Here is a 15785-nt window from a genome sequence, read left to right as displayed (position 1 = left end):
TTGCCACATTTGCATTTTAATTGTGAGGTGTATTTAATTTAGGGTATTGAATTTACTTAAAGGAAACAGATATGATAAAGTCTTTATGTCTGGAAAATAATTTTACCAGTTTTTCTGAATCAGACAGAACTTTTTTTGTCAATGTAAAATATCCCAAAATGCTGTTTTTATGGTGTAGGAAGTATGTGGCTGCTTTATGATTTAACTTTTTTAATTAATAAAGATTTTACCATTTCTTCTTTAGATTTACTAAGAATTTAACTTCAAAGAAAGGTAATTTTGTAAAGTCAGTAAATTAGAGATTTTCATTTAGGTATTGACATTTTTTTCTGGACAAAAAAAAATGAAAAAAATTAACAAAGCCAGTCCGAAAGCATTGCAAAAATGTGAAGATATAATTATTTAGCGTGTGAAGCTGCTTTCTTACACCCATACATTCACTTCTTATAGCTGCGATTTTAATTAGACGACCATAAAAAGGGTTTGAGATATGATCTATGTTTGTTTCCACAGTTGTTTTTTAGACAAACACAAGTCTGTTTAGGGTTTGCAATTTGTTATTTCAGGGAAAACTATGTAACTTTTGGTCATCTTTGGAAAAGTAAAGTATTACCCGTTGTGTCCCCTCTATCCTTTAGTGAAGCAAAAAAAAGAGTTCTATTGAAAGAGTTTTTAACCTAAAGACGTTAATCTGCTGGTTTGAATGCTGTGTTTTATTTGAATCCTGGTGGCTTTCTGTAGGGTGTTGTTTGCTTTGTCTTCACTTGTGCTGTATATCAGGGCTTTGTTTTCACTTAAATAAATAAACTTTATTCAATCCAGGCCACGGCAGTGTCACAGTTTTATGTTGGTGATGGTAAAGTATGTACTGTAGCCTGACCTGTTTAGTACACAGTCTTGTCAATGTAATTGGACAATGATGAGTATTGAACAAACATACATCTTTACATCCAAAGATAGGACACAGGATTAAACCCTTTAAAGTGAGGGATAACACATATGCAGGGACGCCGGTTAAAAAGGGAAAAAGGTTGGCGACCACTCAATAATGAGTTTGGGATGATTAAATGGACATTTGTGGCTGTTTATGTCAGTATTTAGGTCTGAATTCACGGTAAATACAATTAAACCCAATGATCCCCAGAGTGTTAACCCTTATGGAATCAAGGACCTTTCCGGTGGAATCGAAGACTTAGGTGTTAATGTATAGACCAGAACTCCACAAATGTAAGTCTGTCTACAAGCCATACCAAATAATGTATCATTCAAAAGTCTGATCTTATTCCACATATTCCAAAGCATTGATCCCTTTAAGCACCTCCCAGTTTTATCAGGTCCAAACCTTACTGTTAGTTTTCCCAGTTCAACCTTGATCTGCCCTATTGCATTATGAAGTGGCAGTAACAGCAGTGGCGGCTGAGTGAGGCCTTTTGTGCGCTGAGGTGAAGAGGTCATTGGAGTAAGAAGGTTTGGGTTACTGGAAGGAGGTCCACCATTGTGAGAGGAAAGGAAGCAGAGGAGGGCAGAGCAGAGCCAACCACTGGGCATAAGAGGTTGAATTAGAGTGGCCTGCTTCTCGGATAAGGTGACTGTTAAACGGAGCCCTGTGAGGATCCAGTCCAAGACCTTTCTTGTGAAGGTCAGGCTTGATGGATTCTCCTCAACTTGTGATGCAGGATAATTTGATCCTGTTCCCACACATCACTTTCCCAACTTTTTATGCAAAGTGTCCATTTCTAAGCAGTTACTTGTAGAGTATCTCTGCCCTTTGATATGTTTTTAAAGAGTTGTACCAAATTAATGGACAAGGACGTTTATGAGGGTGCACGTACCCCAATGGAAAAAGTGGTGTTCAACACTGCATTCAGGTGTTTGGTCCCAGAGTTTAGGGGTTCACGAATGGTTTACTTTAATATGAATGTTGCCCAAGATCACAGATTCCACTGAGGCTTTCTGAGTCAGGCATCCCTGCTCGGCAGTCTGAAAAGAATTCAGTTTTCCAAGAAGGGAATCTGTATCTAAAGCGGGTCTAGTTTCCCTTAAATGAGCTTTCAGATGGTTGAGCAAGAATCTTCCTCAGAACAAAGAATTAGAGAAAAAAATCAAGGTGTATCAGCCCATCTTTTCCTTTCGATCTTCTTAACATCCCACGAGACCCTCCCTACATCAGGAAGCTACCTAAGCCCAGTAGGTCACCTGTGACTGTTCATCTTTTCTGCCCGTCTTTGTATGACACTCATTCAGAGGTTGGTTAAGAGTATGCAAGCATTTACACAACAAGACTTGGGAGGTTAAAAAAAAAACAAAGCCTCCGCAGAGAGTCTACTTGCTACTTAATGGGAGCTCGGGCCCTGCGCTCAGTCCCGGAGCCTTTCACACATCTTGCTCCCTACCTCTCCGATTACGTCCACTGTCCTCCCGCAACAAAGACCCAACTGACTGCCCTTTCCTTCCCAGAACTGATCAGTGTGGATCCACAAGAGATTTCGTCCTTCTATCTCTCTCTCATCTATGGAAAAGAATGGCCTCGTATAACCTTGTAAACAAGGCTGATCCTAATTTAAAAACGAGAGTACAAAGAGTGTCCAAAGCGACTCATGTTAATTCAGTAACTCAACCTGTCACATGGCTTGAAAGGGAGATTCTGGACTATGTTGGTACTTTTAGTTCTTCCCATAAGTATAGGAATGGGAATTGATACGACTTTTACAATTCTGATTCCATTTTCAATTCTGCTTAATGATTTAGTTCTTTATCAATTCTCATTTGGAATAAAAAAAAGTCAAACAAACAGGTCGATTAGCACACATACTTAGTCAGTGACTCACTGCTTGCTGACATTTGTCTCTCCTGGCCTGTCATTTTACTCTTCCGTGCCTCTGTGAAAGGAGAAGCTAAAGACAGATGACGTGAACCGGAGCGAGTGCTGCCAGCCTCTGAGCCAGTCAGACTCTGTGCTTTGTCATGGTCATCTAAATGAAATACATGAGACTGTTAACAGTTAGTAATAGCTGGATTTACAATGACGCAAATGGCACTAACAGCAGTGTCAGTTAGTTAGTTAGTTACTGGTTGCAGTATTAACAGTAGAGGTTTACCTTGCCCCTTTGATGAAATATCCACTTTGGCAGTATTGCAAGTTGCCCTGTTGTCATCCCTTCTGACGTTGCCATGCACGTTGTGTAGCTTACGTAAGCTATGCACCTTGCAGGGTGACGTTATTCGTGCACACTCAAATCGATAAAGAAAATTGTAAAATTAGCAAACAATTCCAAGGAATTGAAACACTTGAAACCAGTACAAAACAAGAACCGATTTTCGAGTCCCAATCCCTACCCCCTACCCATTAGTGCCCAAGGGTGAATTTCAATTTGGGGATGACCTGAGGTTTTCTTGTACTAAGTGAACTCCAGGAAAAGGTTCCACACCAACTAAGTACCGTGCTTGGAGATGCATTTGGCCAAACTTTCTGGGAAACAAAAACCAATTATTCTTGAGTGGTTCTGCAAGTACAGACCATTTCTTAGGCTCTATTTTACATGTTTCCATCCATGTGTTTCACTAATGACGGTGTTTGCCAGCAGGAATGATGGATTCATGTTTGTAGCCTTCCATTTCAGAAGGCGTATTTTCATCCTTGGTTAGTGCATTTCACATCAGCTTTATGGCCTATTCGCATTCCTCCTTATCAATTACAGATCTCTGACTTCCATTCTTCTCTTCTTTGCACATCGATGGGTTTTCACTCCCTCTCTTCCTGAGATTCCTGTCCAGTCCCTCCCCTCATCTCCCCCTTTCCACCTCACCTTCCTCTCTACCTCAAACACCGATCTCAGATTAAGTTGAAAACTATCCCAGTAAAGTTTGCTCCTGCCTCTACTGCTTCTATTCAGAATTCACTGACTACACTTCCAAGACATCATTTCTAACTAAGCCCACAGCTCTGGAAAGTGATTGCCTCTGCAGAAGATTGTTTGGTTATAAGTGGACAGGAATTTAATCTGTGTTTCCAGCTGCTCTGTGCTCTCTTCAAAACTTCCTCTGCTGCAACTGATTCATTTCATCACCTTTGTCACTGTGTGGACGGTCTCCTGCTGGGTGGAGACTGTGGGTCAGACTTGAGCTCAATGTTCATTTCCTGAAGGCAGGTGAGTGCACATTTAATTGCTAAGCTGACCTGGGGAAACCTTTATTATTTCTAGTATAAACCCCAATTTTAATCACTGACTTGTAATGTTTACCTTTTTATAGGAACCACAAACTGTCTTAGCATTGTGAGCTAAAGAAGCTCAGTTATCAGATCGGATCAGACGAACCAGGCTTTGTTCACCAATTATATCAATGAGCTTCAGCTCCAAATAACTACCATCATTGCTTCACAGCATTTCTTTTCAAAGACTGACTACTAAAGATTGGGAACACCCTTCAAGCTGCAGTGTACTCACGCTCAGGGCTTCTCAAACTTAGTGGGTTCAAAGACCTCTTAGGGAGGAAGTACTTAAAATCCTCAAAAACTAAAAATGAGAAATATAGAAAAGTTTTTCCTCAACATTGCCACTGTTAAGTGTTGCATTATTTTTCATTGAACTAACCCCCGCGGGTAGACCAACCACAGTTTGAAAATAATCTGGTTTACACCTTTTCCCCATCTTTACGTGTACTCCATTAATCTTAACAACAAACAGTTTTGTCTCAAAAATCCACCTACACGTGTCATGTACCACTGGTTTATTGTATCATTAGGTGTGTATCCAATCCTGGCTCATTATATGATCATAAAACAAATGTACAAAGAATGTAAAATGACAATTTTAGACAATCAAACCAATGAATGTAGACATATGTCTATCAAGTCACGCTTCAGGAAGTGTATTGCGCTCTGGGATGCTTGTTTCATTCGTGTGATAAGCGTGTCTGATGGTCTTGTCAAAGCTTTATCCTATTGACCTGATTAAAAGCTGTTTGTCAGCCAAGATGATAAGCTACCAGAGTCCCAAGAGCCATTTCAGTTCAGTACAAAGTATGATAATGAGAGGCTGATGACACTACAGCACAGCTCTCTCCGCAGTGGGTGCTAACGTAGACGCACCCGAGCACAACCTAGTGAGAAGAACTGACACTTATCAGAGGGAGCCTGAAAATAGAACATAGAGAGATTCATCTTCAGCAGCTACACAACAAAACTACAGCGGTTGTTTGTTGATAGAGAGATTGAGTGCTTTTGATGGTATGAAAGCCCGTCCATCATTACTTTTATGATGTGCTCCTGCTCAGTATTTATTTTCTAACAAAAATTCAACATTCAAATAATGACACACATTTAGTGACCCACAACGCTCTAGATCAGGGGTGTCAAACTCATTTTAGTGCGGGGGTTAAAATACGGAGCAGTTTGAGCTCACAGATTTTATGCAAGAAAAGTCATTTTAACATTATTGTGCCCTAGTTTGCACTGACAGAATATGTAAAGAAACCCACAATATCCAAGCAGTAAGTGATAGATATCAGTACCAATAGGATCTTCACTTTACATTTCCTAGATTTTGTGACCAATTTCTATTCAATTTTTGGAAACATGTCATAATTTGAAAAACGGTTTTAACTGCAAACATGCAATATAAGCACCTGGAGTGTTGAGTTTCATTAATACAATGATTCATGTTTTCTCTGTAAATTTCACTTTCTCCTCTGGGCGGAATTGAATGCTCCAAAGGGCCAGATTTGGACCCCGGGCCTTGAGTTTGGCATGTGTGCTCTAGATGCAAGACAGTAGCCTAATGACAATGATCACACAATGGAGAAGCCTGGTCAACTATATTAGATATTATATTATCACAACAAACTACAATTCCATTAAGGAAACGTTATTGAGCAACTAAACTGTGAAAGGACTTAAGGAAGTTATCCACGGGTCTCATTAGATATTGTTCCTTCCTGTGTGATAGAAGCGCTTGTAGCTAGCAAGTGGTAGTCATTAATGAAGACAGCTCTTTATCGTCTTTTGAGGACTGTTTTGGTGAAAGGCGGAATAACATATTTGCTGTGGTTGTGTTCAATGAGTGCATTAGTCTGTTAATCTTAACAAAGGCTGACTTTTTATAGCAGCAGCCTAGCCTATGAAATACTAATCTGATCACTAACCTTCAAAATAACATTTTATTAAATGTTATGCACGGATTCGGCAATTTAAAAACCAACATTGGCAGTTTGGTCAACAAACTGTTCTGGAATATTTGATAATTTATTGTAAGATGTGGCAGCTTGGTACTTTTTGTAAGTTTGTAGGGTTACAGTACGAATAGCTGATTATTTTTATTTTTTTTTTGATTTTTTTACTATATCTGGTTACAAAGACATTTTCTGACTTGGTGATCCACTAAATTTTGCTGTTGGAAACCTTGCAAATTCAGCTCAGAACATCTCAAGGCTCAAGGCCACAACAGGAACCTGGACTATTCAAACATTTTCAGTAAAAGCCGTTAGTGTCATGGTTTTTATGATTTTCTTTTTCCTGTTAGCTATGGAAGGCTCCCAAACTGAACCATTAATGATGTCTCAAGCAGCTGAGCTGCTTCAGACAGACACTCAAGCAGAGCAGACCAACCCTTTAAGGACCAGGGAACTGAAGCACAGAGAAGCCTGTAGTCCAGTGTTGTTGGCTCACATGGGACAAATGTGATCCTGACACATTGTCCTGGCACGCATAATGGGCCCTTTTCAGAAACCCTCAGGGGACCCCTGGGAGCCTGGTCTTAAAGAAGTGACGTGACGGTGGTTTAATGGTTCTACCTTTTCTCTGATTGTGTCTTCCAGCCTTGTTTGAAATAAGTTGTTTGCTGACTCATGTCTAACTGCATTGGACTCTATCACCATCTTTAAAAATGTCATTTAAAGTCAAATATACCTTTAATTTTGCTCTCTCTCTCTTTTTCATTTTCAGAATGGTTAGGCCAGGCTGTCCTGTCTTACTGATACACCTCTTTGGCTTATTTTCACGGATAAGAGGTTGGAGACAATAGACGTGGATAATTGCAACAAGTAAACTGAGTAAAATGAATCTAACCCGATTTTGTATACCACAGCTCCTTTAGCAAGTACTCAGGATATTCTCTACCCTTATGGGCCTGGCCATAGGGATCTAGAAACTCCAAAGATGGATGATGGGAGTTCCCCAGAGATTCCCTTGCTAATTCCTTTTATTTTCTTTAATCTCCCATATCGTTCAATCTATGTAAGTCCTGAACTGAAGCCTGATTTCCAACCCTTTTCTCTATGCATCAAGCTATGTGTAAAACATAAACTGTCTATGTCCACAGGTCAACAATAATGGTGTTATCTCCTTCAACGTACAAGTCAGCCAGTTCACACCGGAGGCCTTTCCCCTCGCTGACAGTAGATCCTTCATTGCACCACTTTGGGCAGATGTTCACAACGGCATTCGGGGAGATGTCTATTACAGAGAGTCTCTGGAGCCAGAAATACTAGAAAGAGCGACACAAGACGTCCGAAAGTACTTTAAGAATATGGCCACCTTCACTGCTACCTGGGTTTTTATTGCAACGTGGCATCAGGTCACTTTTTATGGAGGAAGCCAAACAACGCCGGTAATACCCATATTTAGAGCTTCAGCCTCACATCAGTGTATTCTTTTTAAATGTGGTATCAGTCAAATCCTCTTCTAAATGGATTTTAAGCAGCAACATTCCAAGAAATTACGCCAAAAATATTTGTTTTCAGACAGATCGAGCAATGATTTCTAAATATACGTTTTCCATTGTGTGTTTTTCATCCGGACTTTTTGGGCTTATTGTTTTTCTAAAGCTTGAATGTGTTGTACAATCTTTCTGTATCAATCTTCCTCATTTTTTTGTCATCATCTCATTGTCTGCTTGAAAGGTAAACACGTTCCAATCAGTGCTAATATCAGATGGTACTTCATTTTTTACAATGTTCAACTATGGGGAAATCACATGGAGCACAGGGACCGCCAGTGGTGGAGACCCTTTAACAGGACTGGGTGGGACGACAGCTCAGGTATTGTAGAAGTGATTCAGTAATATTCAGTCGTCAAAAATAATGACAAGTCTTGTCTATGGTGATGGATATACAACAAGAATTTGACTCCACCTCTCTCCCAATTTTCAGGCAGGTTTTAATGGTGGAGATATTGGTTACTTCTTCAACCTGCCAGGATCCCGGTCGAATGATGTTGTGAACATTGAACAGACCACCAATGTAAATGTGCCTGGGCGCTGGTTCTTCCGGGTGGACACTGATCTTGTGGATCCGGCCAATGGCTGCAGTTACAATGGCAAGTCTGAATATCCACTGCCTCTATTTGAACCAACACAAGATGTATTGCCTAAGAGTTGTTTACAGTATCTATTCCTACACGATGTTCCACAATCTTACAGGACGCTTCTACAGACGAGGGGAAGTGTTCTGGCTATCGGACCAGTGCTTGCAGAGGTGTCGATGCCTTGACATTGATAATGAAGTGCAGTGCCAACAGGCTCCGTGTGGGCAGCTGGAGACCTGTGAGCAGCAGGATGGAGCCTTCTACTGCCAGCCCACTCGCAGCAGCACGTGTGTGGTCTTTGGAGATCCACATTATCACACCTTCGATGGCTTCCTCTATCACTTCCAGGGAACCTGCTCTTATCTACTGGCCCGGCCCTGCTGGGAAATGCCAGGGCTGCCGTTCTTCAGTGTGGAGGCCAAAAATGAGAACCGAGGTGTCACATCAGTGTCCTGGCTTAGAGATGTCACAGTGGATGTTTATGGTCATCGAATCATGCTGCCCAAGGGAAGTTTAGGGACTGTCCAGGTGAGATGTAACAATTGCACTGTTATTAGTGTTTATCTTTGTTATCTAATGATCCAATTCAGCTACCTCTTTGCTTTTATTTGCAGATAGATGGCCTGATGAAAACATTACCTGTTGAACTTGAGTTTGGTGCAATCAAGGTTTACCAGTCTGGAGTTGCGGTTGCATTAGAAACAGACTTTGGACTCTTGGTAACGTACGATGGTCAACACTATGCATCCATTTCTTTACCAAGCTCCTACTTTAACAACACTTGTGGCCTTTGTGGAAACTACAATGATGACCCTGCAGATGATCCCATTCTACCCGACGGCTCACTCGCAGAAAGTGTGGTGGAGCTGGGAGGCAGCTGGCGAGCAGAGGACATGGACTGGCGATGTAGTGATGGTTGTGCACAGAATTGCAGCATGTGTGATGCACTGACAGAAGCCTTCTACTTTCGTCCAGACTATTGTGGCCTCATCAACAAAACCGATGGACCTTTTAGGGACTGTAGAGCTGTGGTAGACCCTACAGCCTTTGTCTATAGCTGTGTGTATGACATGTGCGCCAACAGGGATAACATTACCACTCTGTGCCAGGCCATCCAGGCATATGCCCTGGCCTGTCAGGCCCTTGGTGTCACAATACGACCCTGGAGATCTCGCACCTTCTGTGGTGAGATTCAGTTTAGCTGGTAATCACTTCTTGTTTGATTTTATAAATGGTTATAGGACAATTCATAATTTTGGACAATTTTTCCTTGATTTACAGCTTTGCCATGTCCAGAGTTCAGCAATTACCAAGTGTGTACAAGTGCGTGTCCGCCTTCCTGTTCCGACCTCACTGCTGCATTATATTGTGCTCATCCTTGCACTGAGGGCTGCCAGTGTGATGAAGGCTATGTTCTCAGTGGCAGCCGTTGTGTACAGCGTGACGACTGTGGCTGTGAGTATAACGGCCTTTATTACCCCCTCAACGACACCTTCTGGGCTGGCTCCAGAGGTGAGGAAGGTGAATGTTCCCTTCATTGCACCTGTGGGCTTGAGGGAGAAATCTCCTGTTTCAATGAGTCCTGTAAGGAGGGCGAGGTGTGTGTAGCCGAGGTGGGCTTGTTGGGTTGCTACCCACGGCGGGAGGGACTGTGCTCAGTCACCCAAAGCACAGTGACGTCCTCCTTTGATGGCACCTTCCTGCAGTTCCCAGATGACAGCTCTTACTACCTACTGAAGCTGTGTGGTCCTGTGCCAGCCAACATCTCAGCAGTGGAGGTGAAGATAGGTAGGCGGCTGATGAACAAAAGACCCTCATGGAAACGCCCTGTGATAGTGACAGTTGCCAACTTGGAAGCCCAGATTGGTGGGTCGAATTTTGATACAGTTAAGGTCAGTATTTTTGTTTTCAAAAAAAGAGTCTCCCTTGTCTGTTTTTTGTCATTGCATATTAAAGCCCTGCCCACTAAACCTTGTGTTCCAGGTAAATGGCGAACTGGTTAGTCTCCCATATATCCATCCAATGGAAACAATGATGATCTACAGACCTTCCAGCAATGCAACGGTGGTGGAGTCTCGTGGTTTTCTCAGAGTCAACTACACCCGGCAGGGGTTCATCGACATCTCCCTTTCCACTTCATACTACAATGTTACTTGCGGTTTGTGTGGCGTTTTTAACAACAATGCAACGGATGACCTTCGACTACCTAATGGACGTCTAGCTGAGTCCATTGAACAGTTTGCTGAGGGATGGCAATCCATTGCTGATGATCTGACGTGCAATGGGGACTGTGATGACTTGTATCGCACGTGCACAGGCTTGCGTCTTTACCAGAGTCCTTATATGTGTGGCAACATCAATGACCCTGGAAATAGTTCATTTCTGGCCTGTCACACAGTTGTAAACCCTTCGCCCTTTTTCAGGAATTGTTTGTATAACATGTGTGTCAAAGAGGGGAACCGTTCTGCACTGTGTTCCTCACTGCAGGCCTATGCCACTGCATGCCAAGATGCTCAAATAGGCCTCACGGCATGGAGGAGTGCCACCAACTGCCGTGAGTAGAAAGTCACACTTTTAGTGAAATAATACTGATCAAATCAGCAGTCAAAGACCAAATAACTCTAACTTTTTTTATATATATAAACACTGAATAGTTGGAGAAATAATTGTTTGAGTTTGACCTCTGAACTGAATAGGTAAAAGACCATTTCTCTTTAAATCAAAGATTTCAAACTTCATCCCTTATGGGCCACAGTTCATGTTTTAGAAGTCCTGCTCAAACACTTTCAATTGTAAGGAAAGGCTTTTTTGGCTTTCTGCAGAGTTACATAAGGACACAAAAGAATGTGTAGGTGTATTTTAGCACAGTCACATCTAAAACATGTAGCATTGTGACAAAACCAGTTCAACCAGGATGCTTATCTATGCATTGATTTCAGTCTCAGTTGCCATTTGGACTTTCACTTACTCCATTTTTAATGTTTTATATGTCAAGACAAATATATCTAAGTTTTGTCTTTGAAATCAAGTTTAAGTAAATCAACTAGATTGTAACATGGTAACCTGTGTTCCTTGAGTTAAATTTCTGTAAACCAAATTGAAAAATGAGAAGAAAGACCAGTTTGCTTGGGTTAACTTCAATTATGTCCTTATCAAACTGCAGACAAACATTCATACCAAGTCATCCTTTCAATGTTTGCACAAACTAGACCAATTCTATATTAAAAAAAATGTTTTTAAGGTTTTTAGACCTGGACTCAGTAGTTGTTATTTTGGCTGTAGTCTTGCTCCACTCATGATTTCTTCCTCATTTCCCTCCCAGCTCTTCCCTGTCCGGAGCACAGTCGCTTTGAAGAATGCACCAGCGCCTGCCCTTTGACTTGTCTCACCTTGGATGAACCTGAGGAGGCATGCCCGCTTCCATGTCAAGAAGGTTGTCAATGTGAAGATGGCTTTGCTCTTCGGGACGGCCGATGTGTCGCCCGCAGTGATTGTGGCTGTATAAGCCATGGCCGCCAACTGGCTACTAATCAGACTTTCTGGACTGACTGGGAGTGCCAAGAGCGCTGCTACTGTAATGGATCTGACAATAACGTGTACTGTCATTTGGCGCCATGTCACCCTGAGGAATACTGCCAAGAGAGTGATGGCCTGTACGTCTGCCAGCCGCGCACTGAGGCCCTGTGTGCGGCTGCTGGTTACGGTCATTTTCTACCATTTGGTGGTTCAGCCTTTGAGCTGCAGAGCTCTTGTACTCTTGTTATGGCCACCACCAACTGTGAAAGGGAATCCACGGAGCATACAACTAATGATGGGACTTCTGCTGAATTTAAGATTTCGGCTCAGAATGAAGAACGAGACACTGGCCAAGCTATTTGGGTTCGAGGATTTGTTCTGGAGGTGTACGAATTTGAGATTGAAGTGTCTCAAAGCTACAAAAATACTGTCACTGTAAGTCAGTGCCACTAGGTTCGTAATGTCAAAACATGTATAAAGTCTCAATCACTTTAAAACAGGTTTACCCCATAAGGCTGTGAATGGGTTCAAACGTTCATACCATAAATGTATCCTAGATATAGCTATACTTTAGGTGTTAACATTTAACTCTAAATTGAACATTTTGGAAGTTATGAAAACGGTTAAAAATGTACTTATAGCCTTTAAAACTCATGGTCCGGACACCAATTCCAGCCTATTCAGAATAGCATCCAATTGTGGTTGCAGAAAACACAAATCATTGTGTAAATTAGCAAATAATTCTGTTGTAGATATCTCATCTCCTCCAAGTACAGAAATTCAATTAAACTCCACAATATTTGGGAGGCTATTACATGCTTTTAGCAATTTTTAGCCAAAACTACTCTCCTTTTTGTTGAATCCTGCAATTTCTCTCAAACTATCGAACAAAATTTCCCCAAGTTACATAGAAATTAGTCACAAAATTAAAAAAAAATGGTATTACTTGCAAATTGTAGTTTCTCTACATGCTGTATGAATCATTTATACGTGGAAGTGCATACATACACATACTTGCCCACACATTAATGTTTAAATTGCTCTTTTCGCCCACCTAAAATCTGCGGTACGCTTGATACCACAGTGCTCCGCATGTGGTCCTCAGAACTGAAAGTTGAAGCTAAAGTGAGATTGGCACAACAGCCCATTAGAAATAATTAGGCAGAAAACATTAAATTGGAAGAAGATTCCAAAACACAAAAAAAAATACCAGAACATAGCAGAATAGTCCGGAATGTTCAGAATGTTTTGATACTGTGATCATTAAAATCATGCAAAAGCAGGTCATGTGAAGATGACGGGAAAATGTTTTGTTTTGTTTTATTAAACACCAGGCTCACAACAGTGAGAAGGTTATAGCTTCTCACTAATAACCAAGGACAGATATTTAGTATTAGCAAAGACTTTTTCTCTTGTCCTTATCTTGCAAATATCAATAATGGAAGGATTTGTACAATAGAAAGAAATCTAATTAATTGTAGTGTTGGGCTCTAGTTTTCTGTGTCTGTTGATGTGGGTTTTTCTTTTTGTTTTACCTTTAAAGGCTGTATGTTGTTATTGTTTACAGTGGACTTGCTGCTGCATTACCTGCACTTGCTTTGACGGGAGGATGTAGTTCTATCTTATACTTGTAAAAGAGGAAAGTCCAGAACTTGAACACCTTAAAGTGTGAACATCTGACTTTTGAAGGTCAAGGTGGTTGCTTTGTGAGTACAAGCTGTTTTGAATTAAGCTGATAGAGAAACCAGGAGAAGGCCGAGTCCCCATTGGTTGGTTTGAGTCAGATCCTATATCAATAGCCATCTTATCAACGTAGTGAGGGAAAAACTCTGTTCCCTGAGTGACATTTGGACTGGATTGACAAACCAAGAAGGATCCGAGGAGAAATAGGAATGTCACACAAAATCAGCACCATCAATCCACGTGTCGTGCACACTCACCTACTTATTGCTGTTTGCTCTCATTCTCAGACCAAATGCATAGACCATCTGTCCCTCGGGTTTAGTGGGACTCATTGATCTATTCATCACCTGGATTTCCCCTCATACTTGCAAAAATGCAAGTCAGTTGGATTAGAAACTCAAATGTGATGCTTGGAATTGTTTCTTCAGGAATGTGAGAATAATAGCTGATTCTCTCCTCACTCAGGTAAACAAGGAGCGTTTGTACCTTCCCCTGAAGCTGGGCCAAGGAAGGGTCAACATCTTCACCTCAGGCATGTTACTAATCCTGGAAACTGACTTTGGTGTAAAAGTAGCCTTTGACTGGAACACTTTGCTGTTGTTGACATTACCTCGGGATCTCTATGGCTCTAGCTGTGGCCTCTGCCAGGGCATGGCCTCATCGCCACACAGCCTCAGCACCACTGACTGGGGCATGACATGGGCTGAGAAGGACACCTTCTGCCAAGTAGGCTGTGGAGACTCCTGCTCACGTTGTGGCCTGGGAGATAAAAGTGTGCTCGATGACGGCCCACTCATGGTGTCCAATGACATCGAAGATCAGGATGAGGAAAACGAGATAAGCCAGGGCATCCGTTTTTACATCGGAGATGGACTTTACGTGTTTGTGGAGCCGGAGGCTGTGAGGCTGTGTGGACTGATCGTGGACCGAGAAGGTGTTTTTGCACGTTGTCACACTAAGGTGTCACCAGCGTTCTTCTACCAGAGCTGCTTGCATGACACATGTCTGGACCAAGGAGCTCAGGACACAATCTGTAACTGGCTGCAAATATATGCAAGCACGTGTCAGACCCAAGGAGTGCCCGTCACAGGCTGGAGGAGTGAAACACCATGTGGTGAGTAAATGTTTGACTGTCGGTGCAATGCATCATGAGTGAATCTCAAAAGCATTCATGCAGGAGTTTGAGACATCAGCTGGATTACTGTAGGCTCCTGTGGAAAGTTGTGAACCCTTGTCATTGTGCATGACACCGTGACTACCCTGTTATGCAATAGAAATCCTCTGCTGTTCTAGTTTTGCAGTGGAAAGACCGCTCTAACTGGTTTTTTGAAAATGCAACACAAACCAAGTGTCTTGCATTGTTTGATCCGACACATTTCATTAACCTACCACCAATTTCGTCAGCATTTTTAACCAGACTACATTTGATACAAGTCACTACTGTGCAGACCAGGTACACAAACCCAGCAGAATGTTGCCAGATTGGGTACTTTTTCATTATTCTCGGACTGAAAAAATTTTTGCAGCTTCTTAGCAATTATTGGTCAGGGAAATCACATGCCATACTGTATAACTGGCAGCACAAGAGAAATGTAATGACATACACATGACCATTTTTCCAAGAGCCATAACCAAAAACCTGCTGAGTCCTATACCACCTGGAAAAACTGTGCCATGACAAAGTAATCATTATTATTAATTGAAATTGTGTCTTAACTTTATGACTGCATGGTACCTTTGAAATAACTGCCATTAAAGCTGGGGTATGTAAGTTTCTTTTTGGTTTCATTTGGTCAAAAATCCATATTCATCTTATTATACTGTATTGTATGTTGTAATCCAAAGTGTTCTGAGTGGACAGTGAATCTCTTCTCCTTCTCCTGGCTCTGTAAATGGGTTTTAGAAATACAGGAGCGTGACACTGGACTTCAGCCAATCACAGATCTTTCTACCAACAGGGCGATCCCATGAGCTGTTTTAAGCATTACTATTGGCTGCTCGAGCTGCTTGTCAAAAGTCAATCCGTGTTCTGGATCTGAGAATAGGGACAGTCCCATGGCATTATATTCCAGCTGAAGTCTCTAATGCGGTTTTTGGCACAGCGGTTACACGGCAAAGCAAGAGGAAAAAGGAAGGTGGAGAAGCAACAGAATAAAGGCACAAACGTGTTCAGGAGGAACGCTGTCCGCAAAGTCGGTGTGTGCAGCAAACTGCAAGCGACCCGCTTTCATTTAGTGCAGTTCGCCCTGAGGAATAAATAGCTTATTAAAAATTATCTAAAGTGGTA

The 15785-nt window shown here is 41.8% G+C and overlaps 1 protein-coding gene across 5 annotated transcripts in view; it reads left to right on the top strand.

Annotated features, from left to right (window-relative positions):
• tecta (tectorin alpha) overlaps window positions 1-15785 on the top strand; it is a 52976-nt gene that overhangs the window by 20223 nt on the left and 16968 nt on the right. For 4 of the 5 annotated variants that reach the window (XR_003675544.1, XM_028467554.1, XM_028467552.1 and 1 more), the window contains exons 9-19: window positions 6941-7005; window positions 7083-7231; window positions 7317-7604; window positions 7897-8034; window positions 8146-8311; window positions 8415-8827; window positions 8914-9484; window positions 9581-10191; window positions 10283-10853; window positions 11622-12250; window positions 13964-14612. Coding sequence is in view for 4 of the 5 variants with exons in the window: in XM_028467554.1 (XP_028323355.1) it covers window positions 6941-7005; window positions 7083-7231; window positions 7317-7604; window positions 7897-8034; window positions 8146-8311; window positions 8415-8827; window positions 8914-9484; window positions 9581-10191; window positions 10283-10853; window positions 11622-12250; window positions 13964-14612 (4250 nt within the window). In the remaining variant the exon portion in view is untranslated. Of the gene's footprint in view, window positions 1-2821; window positions 4149-6940; window positions 7006-7082; window positions 7232-7316; window positions 7605-7896; window positions 8035-8145; window positions 8312-8414; window positions 8828-8913; window positions 9485-9580; window positions 10192-10282; window positions 10854-11621; window positions 12251-13963; window positions 14613-15785 lie in introns of those variants that run through there. The other variant, XM_028467555.1, reaches the window with a different exon arrangement.

Source organism: Gouania willdenowi, chromosome 14 (genome assembly GCF_900634775.1).
Source record: "Gouania willdenowi chromosome 14, fGouWil2.1, whole genome shotgun sequence".
Lineage (NCBI taxonomy): Eukaryota > Metazoa > Chordata > Actinopteri > Blenniiformes > Gobiesocidae > Gouania > Gouania willdenowi.
This window is presented reverse-complemented; position numbering and strand designations above follow the sequence as displayed.